This window comes from Dermacentor variabilis, chromosome 3, assembly GCF_050947875.1.
Source record: "Dermacentor variabilis isolate Ectoservices chromosome 3, ASM5094787v1, whole genome shotgun sequence".
In the NCBI taxonomy this organism is placed as follows: domain Eukaryota; kingdom Metazoa; phylum Arthropoda; class Arachnida; order Ixodida; family Ixodidae; genus Dermacentor; species Dermacentor variabilis.
Genome location: NC_134570.1, coordinates 195,079,147 through 195,101,782, shown reverse-complemented (window position 1 = coordinate 195,101,782; position 22,636 = coordinate 195,079,147). Strand labels below are relative to the sequence as shown.

At 46.1% G+C, this 22,636-nt stretch overlaps 1 protein-coding gene across 1 annotated transcript; it reads right to left on the bottom strand.

Moving 5' to 3' along the window:
* Positions 1-9,210: 9,210 nt before the first annotated feature.
* Positions 9,211-11,910, bottom strand: LOC142574378 (uncharacterized). The gene is made up of 2 exons (XM_075683475.1): positions 11,802-11,910; positions 9,211-9,854 (listed from the first exon to the last, which is right to left on the bottom strand). The coding sequence occupies exons 1-2, from the start codon at positions 11,811-11,813 to the stop codon at positions 9,438-9,440; spliced, it is 429 nt and encodes a 142-aa protein (XP_075539590.1). The 5' UTR covers positions 11,814-11,910; the 3' UTR covers positions 9,211-9,437.
* Between the last annotated feature and the right edge of the window lie 10,726 nt (positions 11,911-22,636).

Sequence of the window (22,636 nt, the reverse complement as noted above, 5' to 3'; positions counted from 1 at the left end):
AATTTTGTAACCCTTTGGTAGAAACAGAAAACCCCTTATTAAAGGGAAATGCTCCTCGAAACGACTTTTTTTAATTATTTGTACGAGAGATTTGAATGTACTGCCATTCATAGAGTTTTATCTAGATTTGAAGTTTCATTGGTTTTTGTGTAGCTGATGTTCTTTAGTTATGTCCTACATAGTAGCAATATATTTTTATGGGCACTTTCTTGTGTATAAAACTTTTGCAAATAGTTTCATGCTTTATCTTATTTAGCTAGTTGTATACCGCAAAGTGGCGATACCTATCCAAACAGGTTGTACAATTACTGGAACTATGCAAAAAATATTAGGCCATTTTAAATAATTTTTATAGATTGCAATTTCAATTAGATATTGGTATTCTGCATATCTTGAAGAGTATGTATGCCAAATTTCATTTGTATAGGACTATTATAAGTGCACAAGGTCATCTCATGCTTTCATTATTCAAAAGACTAGCGCAAAGTAGCAGGGACAAAGACACAGAAGACGACAGGACGAGCGCTAATTAATTAGCGCTCGTCCTGTCGTCTTCTCTGTCTTTGTCCCTGCTACTTTGCGCTAGTCTTTTGAATAATGATGACACACCAACTAGCCCAGCTTTCTGCCTTGATCATTCTCATGCTATTGTGAGAAAAAATTATTGAAGTATTCTCAGTAATTTTTTTCAGGATACATGAAAGGTAGGCGCGATTAGTAGGCAGGCCTGCCTGCCTGCCTACTAATCTTGCATACTTCTAGTAATTTTATAGGCTGTTTGAATGGATATTGACACTTTGCAGTCTACAGGGAGCTGAGTTAGCTGCAGCACACTGCTTCTTGTGAAGATTTAATACACAAGAAAGTGCCCGCAAATATCACTACGTATTTTGCCGTTGTGTAGGACATAACTCAAGAAGCAGCTAAACAAAAACTAAAGTAATATATGAAATCTGCATGAAGAACTCTACAATTGGCTCTCTTTTCAAATCTCTAGTATGAACAATAAAAATATTTCGAGGAATATTCAATCAGCAAAACGTTCACCTTGATACAGTGACCTATAACATAGCGACGCAAAGTTTAAGGCAAGTCCTCATGTCGAAGCGAATCTGGGCTGTCTTCCCAAGGGCTTCTGTTAAAGACGGTGAATTTTCATGCATTTGCCAGAAGTGCAATACTAAAATGTTTGTGAATGTGCAATTGATATCGGCACACTAACAGAAAGACTTGCAGACTTGATTATAACTTTGTTGGACATTTAAATTTTGACTCAATATATATATTTTGTATTTTTAAGTGAGTGTTTCAGTGGTGACTGCCACTAATTATTGAACATAACTGCTTCATGACAGTGCGACAATTTTCACTAACAGAAATTTATCGCAGTGACAGGCATTAGAATTACAGTACTCAATAACGTCTACTCTGTAAGAACTCACCCTAGCACCAGTTGTGAGATACACATAGCCAAAAAGTAATGCTCAAGTAGATTTCTCTTCCACACAGAATTGTCCCACAAGGATTACAAAAGGCTTTTTGGCAAAGTAATATCTGAAAGAGCAAAGCATGTTCCATCAAGTATTGTGACAAATATTTCAGAGCTGCCAGTCTGAGGACTCCTACAAACGAACAATACCTTCAGCACTGACTAGCTTCAATAATGGGATGTCAGCATTTTGCTGAAATTAATTAAACTTCAATTATTCGGATCTTGTGTAAGAAGACATTTGAAATTAACATGCAGTTCTAATCTCTGTCACTTTTGTAAATATTTCCCAATTATTTTTTCAGGCTAAAATTTTGGTAATAATGGTATTCATTGCTGAAAGAGCTAGGATATGGCATTTAATAAAAAAAGGTACTGGTCATTGTAGATTTTCTGTCTTCAGCATTTGTTCTGTTCCACAGCTGTTTCTTGAAATCTGAAATGATTTACCCATCTCTTTGTTAGCAATAAACAGGGAAATCTGTCAATATGTTTTGTTTAAAATGGAGCTGATCAACCCAACAGTTAGGCTATTTGCTAATTATAAATTACGACGATAATAGTACAGGACCTTAAAAACAGATTGATGCTGAATAACTGCTGTGCCCAGCTACGTCCAAGCAGCTGTGCCACACAATATGCATGTGTTCAGAAGAGCCAAATGCCCCAGAGAGAAAGCAACAGTAGCTTATTGTTCGTCACCTTATACAAGCAGATTATGTGCCAGATGTAATTTATGCTCAGTAAATACATAAATCAAACATGGGAGGTGTCTCACTTTAGGTTGCAAGTTCGAACTTCTTGTAATCTTGCTTGTTTTTGTTTCCTTTGTGAGCTTGAGTGACTTAGTTGCCTTGGCACATATTGTCAAAACTGTTTATTCATCACTGGGAAGCGCAAAATTTCAATTACACATAAAATTCCGAGTTACTGATATAGTAGACTTCGAGCTTAATTCTCTTATCTTTCATATGTTTATCTACCAAGTAGTTTTATCATTCATTGAAACATATCCATGCAATGCACAGTGGGAACCCAAATTATAAATATCTGTTATTGCTTTCTACCCTGCTCTACAACATAATTGAAGATACAAAGCAAAACTATAAGTTTGCAATTGCCCCCATAACCAGAGTTTCGCTTAGAATTTGGAAAACAAAATTGACATCCTGCTATGGTGTGAGAGTTGCTTTGGGCACCAAGTGATCTGCGTAGCGCCTGTGCTAGAGTACACAACAAAGCAGAAAATCCCACCGGATTGGAATGGCAGTGGTAAGTTAAGAACAGATGTTTTATTTCATGCACCATTAATGTGGCTTATCATCTGCTCCTGTTTTGTTTTGTGGTAGCGCATACATTGGGAAGACAATTTTTTGCACCAATCTTACCTTAGCGGGACACCAGAGAAAGGTAGAAATCAAGAACAGGTATTCACACTTTGTTGCCCACAGTGTATTATCTGGATGTGTTTCACTCTACAAAAGACTACTGTGGTAGATAATCATAAAGACAAAGACAAAAGAATTAAAAGAGGTATGTGTCAGACATCCTTCCAAGACCTCCAGTGTTTATAGAAACACTTCTTTCTGTATATGTGCCAAGCCGTAGGGAGGCTTTGCGTAACTCAGTCATGCTTTCCAAGTTAAAAATCGGAATAAGGACAATGACAAGAACATCGTATGAGTGATATGTAAATGTGGCAGCTAATGTAACTTATTTACGTATGTGCTGAGGGTAGATTACAGCCAGCGCATAATCTGCTCTTACAAGATAGCTTGTGATGAGTAAAAGAAGCCTTCCTCACATCTTCCTCTGTTTCTTTTGTATCTTGGTGCACCATGTGTATTGTTAAAGCTGCATGCATGCAGCTGGGTATAGTTTGTTTATGTGTTCTGCTTCCTCCATTGTCCTCATTATTCATGTGCTAGCTTTGCCGTAACAAAATACAGCTATCTGTGCTACATATTTTGACAGCGTGTTTGCATTATGGCAAGTTTTATATTAGTGGTTATTGTAATTTGTGAAATTGTCTGTGTCAGCTATTATACTTCGTCTTTGGAAAAGTATGTTTGTATTTATGTATTTATGTTTGTATGCTGTATTTATTTTTGTAATATTATCTGTTGTGAAGCTTTTATACACTGTTGCATGTTGTATGACAGAATGAAATTGGTGCACAACTTTCTGATATGGTATTTTTCAAATCAATTTTCAACTGACGCTAACACGCACAAGTTGTGGGGGAAAAGTGCCAACAAGATTACCATAAGCTTAGGCAGCTGTTTTTACTGTTAGATTGGATTATCAATTGCCAACCAGTTTTTTCAGCAAGCATAGTACAACGCATAGATTATGTAATCTAAGTTGTAATATTGTTTTTATTGCACTTCATTATCTGGGTCTCCTTTGTACATAAGTGCAGCAATTTTTATTTGTTATGTGTAGCTTACTTGCCTAAAATGTTAAATCGTGATTTCTAAATAAAAACACGTCTCGAAGAATAGCAAAATAGGTTTAACTTATAAATGTTTTGACATTAGAGACTTGTGAAGTGCTGAATTGAACTTCTACATGAGTTACATAATATTTTGTGGTCTCATTATGGTTCTGAGTTGCATTGCAGTGTCATGCATATGCACCTGCAGGCTACATATTGGATGTTTATTTAAGACTGTTTTGCTTGGTTGGCTATGGATTCCAGTTTAATAGTAATTAGAATTGTCTTGCTTTCATGGTGATTCTGTGCTAATAGACTAATAGATTTGAATTTTCCACAAGACAACAAAGGGTGATGAAATGTTAAGTTTTTGTTGCTAACCTGCGATGTCCTTTTTGGCAAGTTTGCTATGGGTTCTTTCTTATATGTGGTCTTTTCACAGTAGTCATCTTGAGAACTAACCGTACTCGTGCTTACTTACAGCCAAAGTTGGTGACACATTTTGAAAAGCAGCTCGACACTGCCATTGGAGAGTCAAACGACTTACATGGATTAGTTATTTTACTCTAATTGCAAGAGTCCTGCACCGCGCACTACGGGTAATGACACATACTGCTGGAGTCATCAGACTCATCAAGAATAGTAACCTGAATCCTTCAGCAGTGGTCATGTGATCCTTTATCTTGAGTCGTCTTACTCATGCAGAATAGTTAAGGACTCCCTCAGCACTAGTCGTGTAACCCTATTGAGAGGGTTAGGAGACTACTACAAGAGTGTGCATGACTATAGTGTGTGGGGTCACGTAACCACCTTGTATCGAGCACAGATAGTCTCGGGACTCTGCCGAAAGAGAATTCGGGTGTCTCCCGCAAAGTTTCTCGTATACATGGCGAGTCCAGACTCCCCGAAAAGAGTAAGAGATACTTTTTTTTTCTTAGTGTGTAAGCTTCATTATCGATTTGTCTATCAAGGATCTTTCTTGGTTTCTAAGCTTTATCATTGTGTAGTTTTCGTGGCTAAATATAACCTTTACTTTCTCAATTGTCCGCTCTCACATTTTAAAAAGTCTTACTTAAACTTCTCGGGTTTATCATGCTATCCCCCTCTGGATCCCCCATCTGCATGCGGAGATGAGTCTTGTGTCTTCTTTCTTTTTTCGGCTTGGTGCTTCCTTCAGCTGATAGTCGACGTTCGTGTTGTCCACTTGTGTCCGTGTCTGCACGCCTTACCCCTTTTTTGCATTTTGGATCCTTACCAACTAGCTCAGCTTTCTGTCGTCCTAATCCCCCTCGAATTAGTTTTTAACCATCCCGTATTAAAGTGATTCCGAATAGCCCCTTCGGGCGCCGTGTCCCCACGCTGGGACGTGAACTTCGCGCGCCCAGTCGCGTAAAAGTGCAAAGAAAAACGTCGTGAATGCGCCGCTACACGCCTCCCCCCAGTCACTTTAATGGACAAGTGGCGCCATCCCACGCCAAGTGAACAAAATGCTGCCGGAGAAGCGCGGGAAAAATGGATGCGACTATCTTCTACGGAGTGAACCGTAAGTGCTTCTTGTTTTCTTTCATTTTTCACTGTTAAGAGTGTACGCTGAGTGACACATTGACATTTATTTATTATAAGAAGGTCCTATGTATGCGATATAACCGTTGTCATTCTTATCGTCAACATATTCAGCCTTGCACGTGCTTCCGAATATTGGCGTCCTTCCCCGGGGACATGGCGCCTCAAACCCGCCTTTGCCAACACGCTCCTTTTCTCAGTGCGCGGTGTCGCTCCCTCATTGACATGAAGAAAACCTCTCATTTTTCCAGGGAATTCCAATCATGGTTTAGAAAGAAAGAAGCTGGATGACGACACAGCTGAAAAAATATCTCGAAGAATTCAAAACGGCGATATTTCTGACGCAGATCTTTCTGATGACGAGCACACCGAGCAAGAGACACGGCATACGGTAATGGTGCATGTTTTGTGATCCCAGGTTAAGAAATAATTTTGTGCTTCTTTTCAGACTTCTGCTACAGATAGCACTGTGCAGCGTGCAGGAGCATCGCCTAGGGCACCTTGCACGCAGGACAAGCAAGTGTCAGATGCATCATCGAAGAAGATGATTGCGTTGAATTGGGTGGCCCAAGCTTTTCAGCCTAAGAACACCGATTGCACCTACAAGCCTCAAGGTGGAACAGTACCTGAAGAGCCCATGGCATACTTCACTCGGTATTTTTCACCCACGCTTTTTAGTGATCTAGCAACATTCACTAACATGTACGTGCTCCAGACAGATGTAAGTGTGCTAGGAACTTCTGCAGAAGAAATCAGTTTTTTTGTGGAAATTTCATGCTGATGGGAATTCTAAAATTCCCGAGAATTCGCATGTATTGGCAAGCCTCGACAAGAATTCCAGCAATAGCGGAATCTATGACAGCAAAGCGATTTTTTAGAATTAGAGCCGCATTGCACATTACGGACTCAAATGCTCCTCGTGACCCAGCCAGCCAGGACAAGTTCTGGAAAGTGCGCCCTGTCATAGAAACCGTCAGGTCACGATGCTTGCAGCTGGAACCCTTGGAGCACAATAGTATAGATGAGCAAATGATTCCTTTCACAGACCGTGTCCTGCAAAACAGTTAGTGAAGTGAAAGCCAAATCCAGAAGGGGTGAAGGTGTTCCTCCGCTGCAGCGCCGATGGCTTAGCTCATGACCTTGAGCTGTACCAGGGTAAGGGAACAGGAGTCAGTGCGCAACATGCACATCTCGGACTTGGCGGGCCAGTCGTCATGCGTCTTGTCGAGGCAATGCCTAAAGAAAAGAACCTGAAGTGCCTCATGGACAACTATTTCACCTCAGTGCCACTCATCCTGCAGCTGAAGGAAATGGGCATTCTTGCCAGTGGTACGATACGAGCCAACCGCTTCCTTAAGTGTTGCTTAAAAAGTGACAAAGAACTGAAGAAAGAATATCGGGGAAGCATGGATGAGAAGGTTTCCACGAAAGGAGACATTGCTATTGTGAGATGGCAAGATAACGGAGTCGTAAACATGGCATCCACACAAATTGGAATTGGTAATGTTGGAAAAGTGAAACGATGGAGCGAGGCAACAAAGCAGCATATTGAAATTGACTGCCCAGAAGTGATTTTAAAGTACAACTTGTACATGGGAGGGGTCGATAAACTCGACTTCCTAATGTAGCTGTACCCCCTTACGGCAAGAACCAGAAAGTGGCCAGTGAGGGTCATTTCTCACTTTGTGTCTTTTGCGTTGTGCAACAGCTGGATAGAATACCTGAGAGACGCAAGTGCCGAGAACCTTGCACAGAAAAGTACTTTGGACATGATGGCCTTCCAAACACACATTGCTAACAGCCTAATCGCATGCAGCAGAGCTCCTCCAAAAAAGCGTGGTCGGCCAAGCAGTGAATACCCTGAGCCTGTTGCGAAGAAGGCAAGACCGCATTTGCTACCGACCGTAACCATCAGGTATGATGGCTACAATCACTGGCCGGAGTATGTCAGCACACCGAACTCGCAACGCTGTCGCCGTGAGGGATGCAAAGCGAAGTGCCGGATTCGCTGTCGAAAATGCCACGTGTTTTTGTGCGTGTCGGCACACATCAATTGTTTTTACCTTTTTCACGCCAAGTAGGCTTTGCTTTAATTTACCAATCAAATCATAATCCATTAATCGCATTCTGTTCCAAATATCTTGCTAAGAACACTACCGTACGTTCTGTTATTGCTGTGCTTTACTTTTTCTGTATTGAGGCGCGCTGTCCCCGAACGGGGACAGCGCGAAATACAATGAAATAAAATTTTTGTTGTAGCTTCTTCAAGACTCGTCATTTGAAGCGTGAAGAGCACAAAATGATGCTCATATATTTTCTTTAATGCAAAGATTTTATTCGCGCCTGAAGGGGATAGAAGTGCCATTGTGGTGTGGATGTGATAATCGCGCCGGAAGTTTATAAAAGGACCAAAATGGCCACGGCACTATCAATATTCCTTGCTAACTTCGAGAAAATTTTACGCAATAGCCAGCCTACCTGGCTTAGCAGATAAGAAATTACGCATTTTGATTGCTGTATTTTGTGTTACAACGATAGCGGATCTAGCAATATAATACATGCAATCAAGGCCGCGCGCAATATACCAGTTGGTAATTGGATAGTAAGATACTACATGGTCGACAAAATGTCACGAGTTAAACAAAGGGGGTTAGTGACCATTCAAACTGCAGATGACAGACACGGAAAACGTTACTGTTCTCCGGGAAATCGCGTTATCATTAATCGGTATTGCCGGCCCTCTAATTGAGCGTACATAAATATGGGGGGGGGGGTGATAGTGATGAAAAGGACATATCACACCGCTAATAAAGAACTAGAGTGGCAACAACTTGGAGATGAAGAATTGCAAAGTGCGCGCAGCGATTAGCAATATATCGTTACCGAAGCAGCAGCAGCAACAGCTGGCACGTCGTGCTGTTTTGATGGGGCAGTGGGCGAAACGTTTGAATTGTAGCAAAGAAAATACGCAAGACAAAATTAATGGTTACACAGAAAGAAGATGCGCGCATGCTAGTTCTTTACATACCTCTATTCATGCATTATAGTATATCTCATCATTATTATATATCTATATTTCACGCAACAAAATGAAACGTGCCGAAATGACCGCTTGCGCGATGAACCCAATTTACTCAACGCAACACTTGTCAGTGCCCTTGCTTTTCGTCGTAGTTGATGCGGATGCTCGTTCATTATTGATAAGGTTCACTTACTAGGAATTCTCAGTGAGCGGCGTACTAAACCTTCCGTTACGATTTATAATAGGAGTAAGTGTCTAGTAGAATTCGCTAACCTTCAGCCATTTTCACGTTTACTTTCGTTCTTCTTCCTTTTTTATTGCTCTTGTTGCAGGTTCACAATATTTTCCATTACAGTCTTGTCGTGGTTGGTAATCTACAAGTTCTCCCCCCCGCCCCCTGTCGGCGCTTACATATTATAACTTGTCGTTCGTGGGTCAAGTTATCAATATTTCGGGAAGCGTTTCATGCAGCATCTAGCCTTTCACTTCGTCTGCGTTGTTATAGCTCTAGCTTCCAGCACTATATGGTCATTTCAGTCTCTTCGAATATTCGCCAGTTGGCAGTCATTGCCCATACATTTCTGTTGTTTCTGAAATTCATTGCATGATTTTTGCAAGCGGCAATCTACAAAAACTGGTCTTCTGTCCTTAAAAATCAGAAGAAGCCATGTATAAAGAATCTTTTTATTGATTCCTGAGGTAGAAACGAGGCGTCGAAGAGCTCTTGTGAGGTTGCTTGTTGTGTCTTCTTTGATTTATGTTACTACGAGCTGGCATTATGTACAGCAGCTACAGTTTTAGGTCACCTGCTTTTGTGTACTTGAGGCAACAGGATATGCGGACCAACATAGGGATAGCGGTGGATGAGGCTTCATATTGTATCGCGTGGAGTGCAATTAGCGGAACAACAAAACATTGCGTGAGCATCAGCCCTTGTAGCCATAGCCGCCATAACCGTATCCTCCGTATCCACCGTAGCTGACTCCGTATCCGCTACCGAGGCCTGAGTGAGCAACCAGGGCGCCTCCGCTATGCAGCTTGTTGACGTGGTGCACCGTCCTCACGAGGAAGGCTGGTCCAGCCACGGCCTTGGCGAAGGCAGGGCCACCGTGAACGAGGGCGACGCTGCTGCCGATGCCGACGCCGCTGACACCGTAACCACCACCGAGCCCGTAGCCGAGACCGGAGCCTCCATAGCCGAGACCAGAGCCGAGACCAGAGCCGAGACCAGAGCCGAGACCAGAGCCGAGACCAGAGCCGAGACCAGAGCCGAGACCAGAGCCAAGGGCAACATTACCAGCCATGGCGGTGGCGAAGGCGGCGCAGAGAACGACGACGATGCTCTGCATGAGAGGTAAGTGAGCGAAGTTAGAAAATAATTACTTAAAAAAAACATTGCACATTGTGGCCCCCTTAGCTATTTCCATGTGAGTCTAAAGGAGGATGAGGAGGAACATTTACCACGAACAAATTAAAGCGGTCGGCCTGAGCTATGAGCAACCTCGCGTAGCCGTGATTATCTTCACAATACGTGCTACGTGCAGGCAGTTTGCCAAAGTAAATGCCTTTAGCCACTTTGAATAATTTTTTTTTCGTTTGAATGATGCCAGAGAAAAGATTAGGCGACTAGGCCAGATAACCCAGCAGCAATGACGCTTCGCTTCTGGAGACAATGGAGTAGTCTTGCGTCCAGCGCTTTATGTGGTTCATCCCCACTCCGAAGCTACGTCAACTCACCACAGTTTCATCGCTAATACAAGAGCGCTGGTTCAGGTGCATGTTATGTAATCCCAGGCGGCCGAAATTCGCCGCTCTTCACAGGCACACTTCTTTTTGCCGGCCAGATTTCGCTTTAGAAATATGCATTTGTACATTCTTATTGTATTATTTGCGTAATATAAAACTGCATATGTCTCATGACCGAAAAACGTATTTTAAAGTTTTTATCTTGTTGGTGTCATTCCCGTTTAGAACACTACCATAGAGAAACATACCCAAGTAAACAACGGGCACTCGATCCGGTTTGCGGCCCAGCAAGTAAGGGTCTTACCAACCGCATGGTAGCGTAGCGATTCGCGCTTCCACTTCACCCCATACGTAGACAGCTCATCATGCGCCTGTGCGGTTAGGTCCACGCATCCCGTTTCCATAGAGACGTTGGTGCTCCGCCAGTAATCGTCCGTTGGTTACACCCACCCTACTGCGCATTTCCACACGCCGCCTCGGTCGTGCGGTAAGGAGTTTCCTTTTATCTGCAGAGATAATTTTGCTGTTTCTTGCGTTAAGAACATTGTTAGCAAGACGTTTCTTATGCTGGGTGGGCGTATTTTGTACGTGTAACATAGCATCTGAGCCGTGGCACCCGTTTACCGCGCAGCCCCCCGCTTGTTTTGGCTCCTTTCTTTTCAGGAAGAGCATTTGCATTACTTCCAACGCGTAATTTTCCTAAACTCACTCGCAAGAGCTTCGGTTTGAAGCAAAGAATTTCTTATATGCGGTTAATCCGCACCGTAGCTGACAATCGTTTCCTTTGGCGTGGCTCGAGCATTGTAATGCGCATTTGGTATCGTTTTCTGAAGGACGTTTACCTCACTGCACGCTGCATGCGCTTGGACCGGTTCGCAAGGATCACTTTTACTTGACTCGTTGCTTGTTATTGCTAAAACACTCTGTTTGTAGTTTGTTTACTTATCAAGTGTATGATCCAGTGTTCTTTCTGTCCAATTCCCTATGTAAACAAGAAAAAGAAATAACATTTTTTATATGTAGGCACTGCTTCCTATTGTGTGCAACACAGTAAAGTAGCTCAGAAGGTACAAATGAATTGAAATAAAGAGAGCGCTGATCAGTTTATTTTTCGAATCTGCACGAGGTAATTCAGCTTTGCTGGTTCTTGGCAGCTTCGAGAAGCTTGGCGGCTTTTCCAGTAAGATCTTTGCGATCCGCGTTTTATTAGATTGATATGTACGACATGCATCAAAAAGAAATATGAAAACTCTTGTGCTCTACTAGAGACGACGTATTGAAGATTTTTGCAGCCAATGGTAAGCCAGAATCGAAAGCATTTTTATCGAAACTGAACTCAAAACAAAGCTAAACCACGTGTTTAAAATCTCGGGAGAAAAAATTAGTGATCTGACAAGCCGCTCATAGCGCTGGCGGCAGAACAGTAACACGGCCGCCAGGCCCTGCTGGAGTGTCCACTCTTTACCAATATGTTTCTCTATGACACTGCTACGGAATAATTAATTCACACGTGCACTGTAACACGGTGTCGCTGACGAACTCACCAGTGCGTTCATGGTGGCTGTAGGTGCGACGGCTGCTGCTTAACAGACAATGTTTCTACGTGCCTTCGCAGGTTCCTTATATACGCTGCACTGCTCAAGGAAGGCATGGCGCGGCAGCAACGGGGGTCACGTAGCCGGCGACGCGTTCCGGCCAGCTGTGTTATCTCGTGCACCGTGCTCTCGCCCCCAGCTCCAATCGGAGGAAGAACAGCCGCGTTTTCAGTGCCATCTTTTCTTTTGTAGGGCATTCCCGTAGGCTTACGGTGCTCGCCGGGCTGCGCAAGCGGAAGCAGAAGACGCGGTTGCCAAAATGTGCGGCTTGCATCGCTTAGGGGGCGGGGCATTGGTTCCTAATCTAACCCTAGGGGCACATCACTGCAAATAATACAGGCAAAAAGAACGCACATTTGGGCCCTTCCCGCCCAATGACGTGTGCGGAAGCTTAAAAGGATTTTCATTCACTGAGCAGTATGGAAGGAGGAAAACTTATCGGTACTGATGCACGAAGGAATCATATCAAATGGAACATTTACAGTGTAAGCCTTATTGTATCATCAAAGCATGTGCCAGAAAGATATCACGAGGAAGTTTTAGTTTTACCGCGAGCCTGGGGAGTTTGCTCTACTGACGTGAAAAACGGCAAACGTGCCACGCGTTGCTACAACGCCAAGGGCCTAATTCTTGATCAGCTCGTTTTATTCTCCATTCTTGTTTGCTGTTTATTCAGTGATGAGCAAGTGAGAAATTCTTCAATGATGATTCCACTGTCCCAAACATCAGAATTAAACTGCAGTTACTAAGAAATGTACAAAAAATCTGTAAAGAAAACACTCGGCAGTGACACTTCAAAGGGCTTACGTGTGGGAGTGCGAAAGCATTATAAAGTCTATAAACCTCGGAACGCCACGAACGCGCTGATGTTACACGCTCTTAACATGGCGCCAATTTGTCCCCATTGGCTGCATCATCACCTGTCCAATAACGCGCATGCTAGGCCACACGTTTAATCAGCCAGATGACTACGACGTGACGTGTGCATTGACGCACTAGGCACACCTTTAGTGAAGCAGAACCGCGGAGCTGCCGTGGAGTCGCAGGAGCGTGCCCGCGTCGTACCCCAGAGGCTGCAGTTCGATTCCCACCCAGACCGAAATCTACCAAATTTCATTTCCAAAGTCATAAATTTACATTTTTTGCTGGAAACTTCCTGTGAAATTTGACGCCAATCTCAGCATTTTCTTTACGTGTCTTTCTTCTTTGCGCTGTCGGCCATTTTGGGAGTTTGTTAGTGAAAATTTTATCGAGCTCTAGTAGCTGTGTTCTTCTGCGGCTTGGGCGGATAGTTCATCGGAGTCATCCACCTCCATCTTCCGGTCACGCCTACTGCGATGGAGTTTCGCTCAGTGGGGTATATAGTGCTTTCTCACTAATAAATTAACTTACGGGTTCTTACGTGCCAAAACGATGACATGTTAATGAGGCACGCCGTAATGGGGGACTCCGGAATATTTTTTAACTATCTGGGTTTCTGTATTGTGCACCCAATTCACGGTACACGGGCGTATGCAGACTTCGTCCCCATAAAAATGCGGCCTCTGCGGCCTAAGCTTGATCCCTCCCCCTATGGGTTAGCTGCGCAACGCCAAAGTCACTACACTACCATGGCGGGCCAGGAAGTGTGGTGAGGAACAGAGGATCACTTAGTTCTGGCGTAGCCTGTTATAGAGTATAGAACGCTTTGTATCGGTGACGTGCGAGCAGGATAGTCGCAGCGAGTGTTACCAAAGCATTCTTTCCGAACTTTATAATATATTATAATGTACTCGCGCTTCTTATCGTCCCCATTGGTCAAATCTATGCTAGAAACAAGAATAGAAAATTAAATGAATATTTACATAATACCTGCCGTCAAGCAACTACCAATGCACACACAAGGGTATGTATTGTAAAATGCAAGAACATTTATTACAGCAAATGGCCTTATATTCTACTCGACAAGCACTAAGAGGCGGAATGAAAAGAGAAAGAGAGAAGCTTGATAGGTGCACAAGATCAAGCTGCTCCATGAAGTCGACACTTCATAAAAAAAGCTTTTCCCTATTTTGCGTTAATGCAGGGTTTGTATGGTATTGAATTCCTAAGCTGGGAATTCCCATGTGACGGGGTAAAACGTGGCTGGTGTGCTACAGCACGAGTGTATGAAAAATGTGTGGCTTAGATCGCGTGACTTAGCGTGCGACGTGGGAATGTGTTCATCTCTAAATGGCGTGCGTGTGTATGATGATTATGTTACCGCAACATGTCATGCATGCTAAACAAACAAGTTTCACTAATACATATGCGCTCCATCTCGATGCAATATAAAACGGTTCCGTCATTTATGTTACACTCTAATTCTCGATTTTCCTCAGAATCCTGATTCTCCAAAGCAAGGCAGCGTACATCCAAAATATACAATGCACAGGCAAATGAGCAAAACCGCTGTTTCTTATGGAAAGTTCATGTTACGACGCGCAATCAATAAAGCAGCGGCTAGTTTGCCCGTTATGCGACTTCCCCTGCTTGCTAAGTTGTACATTGGTTTTTCTCTTTAGGGGGTGCATTTAGGTGAAGGCGAAGTGCAAAACGGCCGTGTACCATGCATGGAGTTGACATGGAAGAACAACAGGTGTTTAGTAAATGCTGTGGCAATTTTCTGCGTTGTGCTACTCGCCTTTCAACAGGCAAGAAGAGTGGGAAGATGCCGTCATAAGCGACGACCTACAAGTCCAGCTTCGGGTTGTCCAAAGGGCTTGCGGTAGGGCTGAAGATCACAGTCGTCCGCCCCCGGCGGGGGTGCGGCCCACTACTACGACAACGTTGTCCATTAGGACCAAATAAAGTGTCTTGTCCGTCCGTCCGTCCGCAAATGATGTCCGCCTGCGCGAATTATCTAGCTCGTAATGTAGAACTGCTGTGCTACATGCCCTGGTTGTTTCACTTTTTTTAAATTTTGATTACCGATCAAGAAAACACCGTTTATCCTGGTATATTGTTGCGTATTAGTGAGGGTGAATAATACAGCGGTAAAACTATGAATGACGAAACTAACATTTATAGGGGGAACTTGTGCCCACAATAGCATGTTACACTAAAAGCAAAGCAATAACGGCGAACACGGTCGGCGATCGTCGAAAATCTCATCAGCGGGTCAAGCGCGTCGGCTTTTAAACATCAATCATCGAAGGTTCCAGAGCAGTCGTTAGTGCGCGTGTGTTGTCCAGAAAGTTCCACGCCATTCGTGTCGCACATGCGTGCAATCAGGTTACACAAGGTAACATGACAACAGTCGGCGCATAGAACCATCGATAAAATTCCAGAAACTTCCGATACTTCAAGGCCCATCCTGCGCTGCGCAAGAACGTTTGTTAGATCATGACTCGTGGTCACCCTACAAACAATTACACGCGTTAATATGCTGCCTTAAGAAACGCCAATCCCATCCTTAATCTAAGGGAATGGATCACCAGTGACACTTCTGTGCATATGTGAACGCAAATGAAGCTTTCAATAGTCTCAAGCCTCTCGCTTCCACATGGAACTGAAAGCCGAAAGCTTAACACTTAGATATGCGTTCCTCATATGCGTCCTTGACCCTATTGTAGCATTACTGAGACGTGTAGAGCCTAGGGCGCGTGCCTTTACTCGTTGTTCATTTCAAAGCATTGCATATATTGAAAATTTAATGTTTTCACAGGCTTCTGCCTATGTGTACGGCCACAAATAGACAGCGCGCGCTGCTTCAAGCCGCGCCAATCCAAGACAATGAAAACCTCAATTCACCTGCGTGTTACCATGCAGAATAGGCCATGTTCCCTTGGTATAACAATATGCCAAGATATCGCCCGAACATTGCTGCCAGGTCTAATTAGAACTAGTAAAAGTCTACAATGTCATTTATGCACAACCGATGAAAGGGCAAACGCATCAAAAATGAATTCCTCTTACGGGCAGGCTCCAGGTGTGACGCTCCACATTAGGCAATAACGTAGCTTTCAGGCTGTGTCGTAACGCTCTTTAGCACTGTTGCCTTACACTGGACACTCTCTCGGATAGAAGAAGAAGCACGAGCGTGTCCGCGCGAACGAGCTCGCACAACCAGCATCTACCGAAATGGCTGAATAATTGATTTAATTCCTTTGTTGTGATAAGAATAAATATCGTTCGCGAAGCCTCGCATCTCGCCGGTGGACCACATGCCACCTTAATCACTTGGTGCCGAAGAGCCTGGAGGTACCACCGAAATCCACAGAAGGCTACGAGTGAACCGACCATCATGGAGGGACTCAAATCGAAGCGGACGTCGCGTTATCTCTCAACACCAGGACTATCAGCGAGGCAACAGCTCTCCTCGGAGGTAAAACCGCAACCTTAGATCAGCTCGATACTATTTACGAACGTCTCAAGGCGAACAACGATGACGTGAACAAAATTGACAAGGAGCAGCGTTCTCGAGGGCGAGGACAACGTTACAAGGAGCATGAGTTAGCTGCTTAGCAAGCGTGAACGCGCTGTGCATGCCACGTTATCAGCTCTGTAGCATCAGACTTCCTCGGTGGCCAGTAACCTAGAAGCCAGCACACGTCATCAACACCGTAACTTCGGACTTCGTCGGTGGCCAGTACCCGAGCAGCATGTCGCGCCAAGCTAGCCAAGCGCATCATCTCCCCTCTTCCTTGAGATTTCTGTCTATGAAACGATTTCTGTGAACAGTTCTATCGGATAATTTAGCGCGATGGAAGCCTCACATCGACGCACAAGCTCAACGAGCTGATGTTCTTCCTAAGAGGTGCCGCGGCCTCGGCTACTGCGGCCTCGGCTACTGTTATTTGCGGCCTAGGCCTGCAAATAACAGACGCGTGCTACTACGATGCCATCAACCTACCCTAGATGCGCTTCGCTCGCAGGAAAAGACTGGAATAGGGGAACCTCTCCAGGCTTTGCCTTGAATCCATTCAAGCGATCCGACAGCTTTTTGCTTACTCTAAGACATGGTCTTCATTTACGTCAGAGGAGTGGAAAAAATGACAGGGACCAACGCGTTCTTGTTCTCAGGCTGCGTCCCCTGTTACTCCGGGCTTTACCACACACGACATAATGGCACAGTGCCTCGATTCTTGTGCCACTCGAGCTACAATTGGTAGGGGTAATACAACGTCTATTGCGGAACTGGAATGCCTGTTGAAGTTTCTCTCCATGGAGCTTAATATTTTATAGAAAAGATTGGAATGCCCTGAACAAATCTCGGAGCAACCATCATCGCGGAGCAACCAAGACGGCGACCGCTTTGAAGTTCCGCGCTTCGTTGACGGGGTCGGCACGCCGTCAGTTTCACCCTGCAATAACATGAAGTCACGTTGACGTGGAAAGAAGATTTCGTGCTCTCGAACAACAAGTACGTCGCAGTAACGACGCTTTGAAAACTACCGCGCCAATTTCCGAACAGACAGGAACATTTAGAGATTTATATATATACCACGCGACAATAGCGGCGAGCTGCACGAGTGGAGATTGTTCAGTAGCCACCAGGGGATCTGACAAAAGTTGATTATATGTCTCAAAAGGAAGTTCCGAGAGCACCAACTTAGCAGACATATCATGATTGTATTCGACAGAGTCTTGAAGACATGAGGGAAAGAACCGATCCTTCTACGTGGAGGGATTGTCTGGGACTGGTGACTCCGTAGGCCTTTTGGCAAATGGAGTTTCAGGGGAGCAGTTACTGCTTAACAGTGTGTAGTGACAAGCACCCGACTGTCAATGCGAGCCAAAAGACAGTATGGCGACTGCAATCTTCCCAGCCTATCAACAGCAACTACAGGATAATCGTTGATATGACTGATGTTCACGCTGCTATCTCCGGTGAGGAGACGTTAACGTTGGTTGTGGACATTGAAAGCTTCTACTGATTCGACGTACGGCTCCCATTCATGGTAGGCCAAGCTATGGGGATTTACGTGCCAAAACTATGATCTGATTTGAGGCACGCCGTGGTAGGGGGCTCCGGAAATTTGGGCCACCTGCAGTTCTTTAACGTGCACCAAAATCTAACTATACGAGTGTTTTCGCATTTCACCCCCCTAGAAATGCGGCTTTTGTAGCCGGGATTCGATCTCGCGACCGCGTGCTGAGCAACCCAATGCCCCATTCACGATAGGCATATTCCGATTCATCAAGGACTATCGATGGAGAAACAGCAACCAAACTGGCTCCAAGGTGAAGAAATCCCTGGAGCAGAAAACTATTGGATCAGACATGCACAGCAACAAGACTTCAGTGAGATATAAGCTGAATTTCGCTAGCTACATCTGCAAAGACGACCTCCCGCATCAAAGGCCTAAAGCATTCACGGACGGCGACAGCATCTTTATTGTTGTCGGCCAAATGCTACACCTTGACACATCTGAGGAAATAAACTACCTAGTCTCGGAGGTGAAGCTGTCATCACAAGTGCAAGAATACCGGCAGAGAGATATAGCACATCTGAAACATTTGCGCTGTACGAAATATCATATCGTGAATATCTTCGAGGGCTTAAACCCAGCTTGAGCACATTGTGCTAAATTGTGGAGAAGCAGAAGAGGCCGCAGTGTAATTTATAGTGGCATGTGGTAAATCGAGGCTTTTTTGCGATGCGTTAAGTTTAGTACCATTAGGATTATTCATACTTTTAAAAAAAATCAGCTATTTTGCGGGTATAAGTAATTTCATGTGAGTCCTAAGAAGCACACATTTTGAAGTAGTTACTCACTCTTTTAACCAACCACTCAGTGTGATATCCAGAATCATGCACCTTGTAGAGCGCAGTGTTTGACCTTGAGCCGAAGGTACCTAAGGCCCATTCGGATTCACTGATAATTAAAGAGAACATGCTAGTACGTTTCAAATCACGCAGACGCGTCTTACTCTAAACGATAACTTTTGCATGACTGAACGACGAGCTGATTATGAGGCATGTCATTGGGGGGTGGGGGGTGGGGAGGGGTGTCGCGAGATTAATTATGACCACCTCGGGTGGTCATAATTATGACCGGGTGGATTAATTATGACCACCTGCACTTAAATCTATGTGCCTGGATGTTCTTACATTTGGCCCCGATCAAAATGTGGCCGCCATGGCCGGGATTTCATCCCGACACTTCCTGCTGAGTTGCGCAGCACCAAAGTCAGTAAGCAACCAAGACGGACGTTAGCGAGTGAAATAACGTCCCCGGAAAAATGACAAATAAATATACGTGTCAATGCCCCCCTCTTCAAAACCATAATCCCAAGGCTGCAAACACGACATAAAAAACGAAACCACACGTAGTAAAGAAAAGCAACAAACAAACAAAGAAGATCACAGACTTCGTTATCGCTGGTAGAAAGGCATTAGGCGCACAACATTGGCCACTTGATGTAGCGAGCGGCACCGCTGCAACGGCGTAATGCCGTCTGGCACGACCTAATATTCCAGCGCGCCATTTTATCGGTTGATTTTGTAGGGCTTGATATAGCTTCGCAAAAGTTTCTAAGTCCTCGTCGGCAAATCAGAGACCATATCCAAACGAGGTCATGGGGTTGGTATTCCACGTAGCGACATGGAAGATTCTGCAGTCGGTTGTCCATCATTTGCTGGTTCTTGATGAGCAAGCAGGTTCGTTGTACTTCTTCAGCGCGCTGCCGACAGGCGGTGATCTCGAGAATTTCTTCGTCAGTTACGTGCGGCCGGAATGGGGTCGTGCGTCGTCGCCTTGTCCCTTCAGCAAACCAGCTTGACGGGCGTAATCCGCGTGGTTTCTTGCACTGCCGTGTTGTAAGCGGAATCCACGTACGGAACGATGGCCTACGACGTCTTGTGCCCGACGTGGACGTGCACCGCTAGCATGTCGGCGAACGTCTCGTTCAAGCGTTCCGTTTGACCATTCGTCTGCAGGTTGTAGGTGGTTGTCCTCTGATGACTTGTTTTGCAACATTGCAGGATGGCTTGAGTAAAGTCAGCTCTAAAAGCCATTCCTCTGTCGGTAATAAGGCCTTATGGCGCACCATGCCGCAGCAGGATGTTGTTAATGAAGAATTTCGCTACGTCCGCCGCGCCACCTTTCAGCGGGGCTTTAGTTTCAGTGAAGCGGATAAGGTAGTCGATGGCCACGAGAGAGAGAGAGACAACTTCATGTAGTCACCTGCAGAACGACACCATGACTAAATGGCGCCGTGACGCTGGCCCTGACGTCTTCTCAGCGGGTGGTCTCTACTCAACTCCAGCGCGTGTTACTCCCGCGGTTGGTCGCCCTGTGGGGCAACGTTCCGTCGGTTTCGCTCGGCCTTTGTCTTTCAAGAGCCGCCGAGACCTGCTGGACGGCCCAGGTTTGGCTTTCGTGGTCGTAGCATTCCGCCGCAGCCGCGAGTCGCGGAGGAATCGTTGTACTTGTCGAAGCCTCATTGGGGAACTTGGTGCAATCCCATAGGATGTGCGTCAGGGTGGCCCTATCCCGCTGGCACACGCGGCACACATCACTCACATATAATTTAGGGTATAGATGAGTCATTAATACTGGGGTGGGTACAGAACCAGTTTGCAATTGTCTGAACAGCACCGCCTCCGCTCGGCTCAGCCCCGGGTGCGGGGGTGGGAAAGTCCTTCGAGCCAGGCGGTGGAACTGGGTAAGTTCGTTGAACGTCGTAATGCGGTCCTTGGCACTACACCACGTTGGACGGTCGGTTGCAGCAGCGCGGTTGGTTAGCGCTCGCGCCACTGCGTGTGCCGTCTCGTTGTGGTTATCGTGCTTCTCGGACGCATCGTTGCCCGCGTGCGCCGGGAACCACTTGATTCTAACACACCGATTCTGTCGTTGCAGGTCAGCCGAGCACAGAACGCGCACAGCCTCACCACACACTTTGCCCTTTGCATAATTCCGCACTGCACTTCGGGAATCGCACAACACCGTCTGACACCCGGGGTCGGCAATGGCCAGGGCAATGGCCACCTCCTCCGCCTGACACGCCTCGCGGACCCGTGAGCTCGCCGCTGCCCTCGTCGCGCCGGACGACGCCTCGATGACGGTAGCTACGAACGCCGCGCAGTCTCCCTGGTATTCTGCCGCATCCACGAACCTTGCGTGCTCGTCCTTGGCGTGAAAGTCGATGAGGGCCTTGGCCCTCGCCGCTCTTCTCTCCTTGTTGTACTCCGGGTTCATGTTTCTCGGGATGAGGTCCACCCGAATCCGGCGCCGGGTTCCGTCCGGGACAGAAAGGTCGCTACTCGCCGCTTTCGCTCCGGGCGTGAAGCCCAAGTATTGAAGTATGCGCCTGCCGGCTTCGGTCATAGAGAGCCGCTCCAGCTGGGCGGTCCATTGCGCTTCCGCAATTTCGTCGAGGGTATTGTGTACCCCCAGGCTCAGGAGCTTGTTGGTGCTCGTACACTCGAGTAGTCCGAGCGCCGCCTTGTAAGCTCGGCGTATCAGGGCGTCGATTTTATTCCTTTCACATTGCATCCAGTTGTGGAAGGCTGCAACGTAGGTGACGTGGCTGATTACGAAGGAGTGCACAAGCAGAATCAAGCTTTCCTCCTTCATCCCGGCCTTGCGGTTGGCGACCCGTCTGATGAGACGTATTGCGTTGGTAATCTTGGCTGTAAGGCGGGAAATAGTCTCGCCGTTGCCCCGTCGCTTGTCTATGATCATGCCGAGCACCCGGATTTTGTCGACCTCCGGGATCACGTGGCCGTTCCTCGTCACGATCTTGATGGCCTCGAAATCCCTCGCTTCGCTCTTCTTACGTCTGACGTATTTCGGTGGTAACACCAGCAGTTCTGACTTGCTCGGTGAGCAGATCAAACCAGAACCGTTCAGCTGGTCTTCAATCGCGTCGACGGCTTCTTGCAGCGTGCTCTCAATGTGACCATCGCTGCCTCCCGGAACCCACAGCGTGATGTCATCAGCGTAGATGGTGTGCCGGACGCCCTCGACGCGAGAGAGTCGCTTGGCCACCCCGATCATGACGAGGTTGAATAACAGCGGCGAGATGACCGAGCCTTGGGGGGTCCCGACACTGCCGAGCCTCTTCTCTTGGAGCCGTAGATCGCCGGCGCAGAGCTCAGTAGTCCGTCCCGTCAGAACGTCCTTGATATAATTGTATGTTCTTGCGCCCATGTTGAGTCTGGACACCTGGGCTAGGATTGCAGAGTGCTTCACCTTGTCGAAGGCGCTCTGCAGGTCCAGCCCCAGAATGGCCTTGTTGTCTTTCGTTAGGGTATCTTCGTCAATTATATCTTTCTTCAACAGAATCATCGCGTCTTGGGTGCCGAGGGAACGCCGAAACCCGATGTTCGTGGTGGGGTATAGTCCCGACTCCTCCAGGTAATCCTGCCACCTACACATGAGGACGTGCTCCAACACCTTGCCCACGCAGGACGTGAGCGAGATGGGCCGGAGGTTGTCCGTGTTTGGCGGCTTGCCTGGTTTGGGGATGAGTATGGTCTTGGCAGTCTTCCACTGCTGGGGCAGTGACCCCGCACTCCAGCACTTGTTGTAGTAACCGGTGAGGTTTTCGATGGCCACATCGCTGAGGTTCTTGAGCGCTCTGTTCGAGATGTGATCCGGGCCGGCCGCCGACTTGCTGTTTAGCTCGTGCAGGGCCGCTCGCACCTCCTCGACGCTGATGTCGCGGTCAAGCTTCTCGTTGGCTTGACCGCCGTACTCAGGATGCCTTTCCGTGTGTGTAACCGGAAGATACTTGCTGTTTATGCGTCTGATTACTTCAGTTTCCCCGTTTTCCTTGACTGCTCTGTGAATGATCTTTGCGAGGCGGTCGCGTTG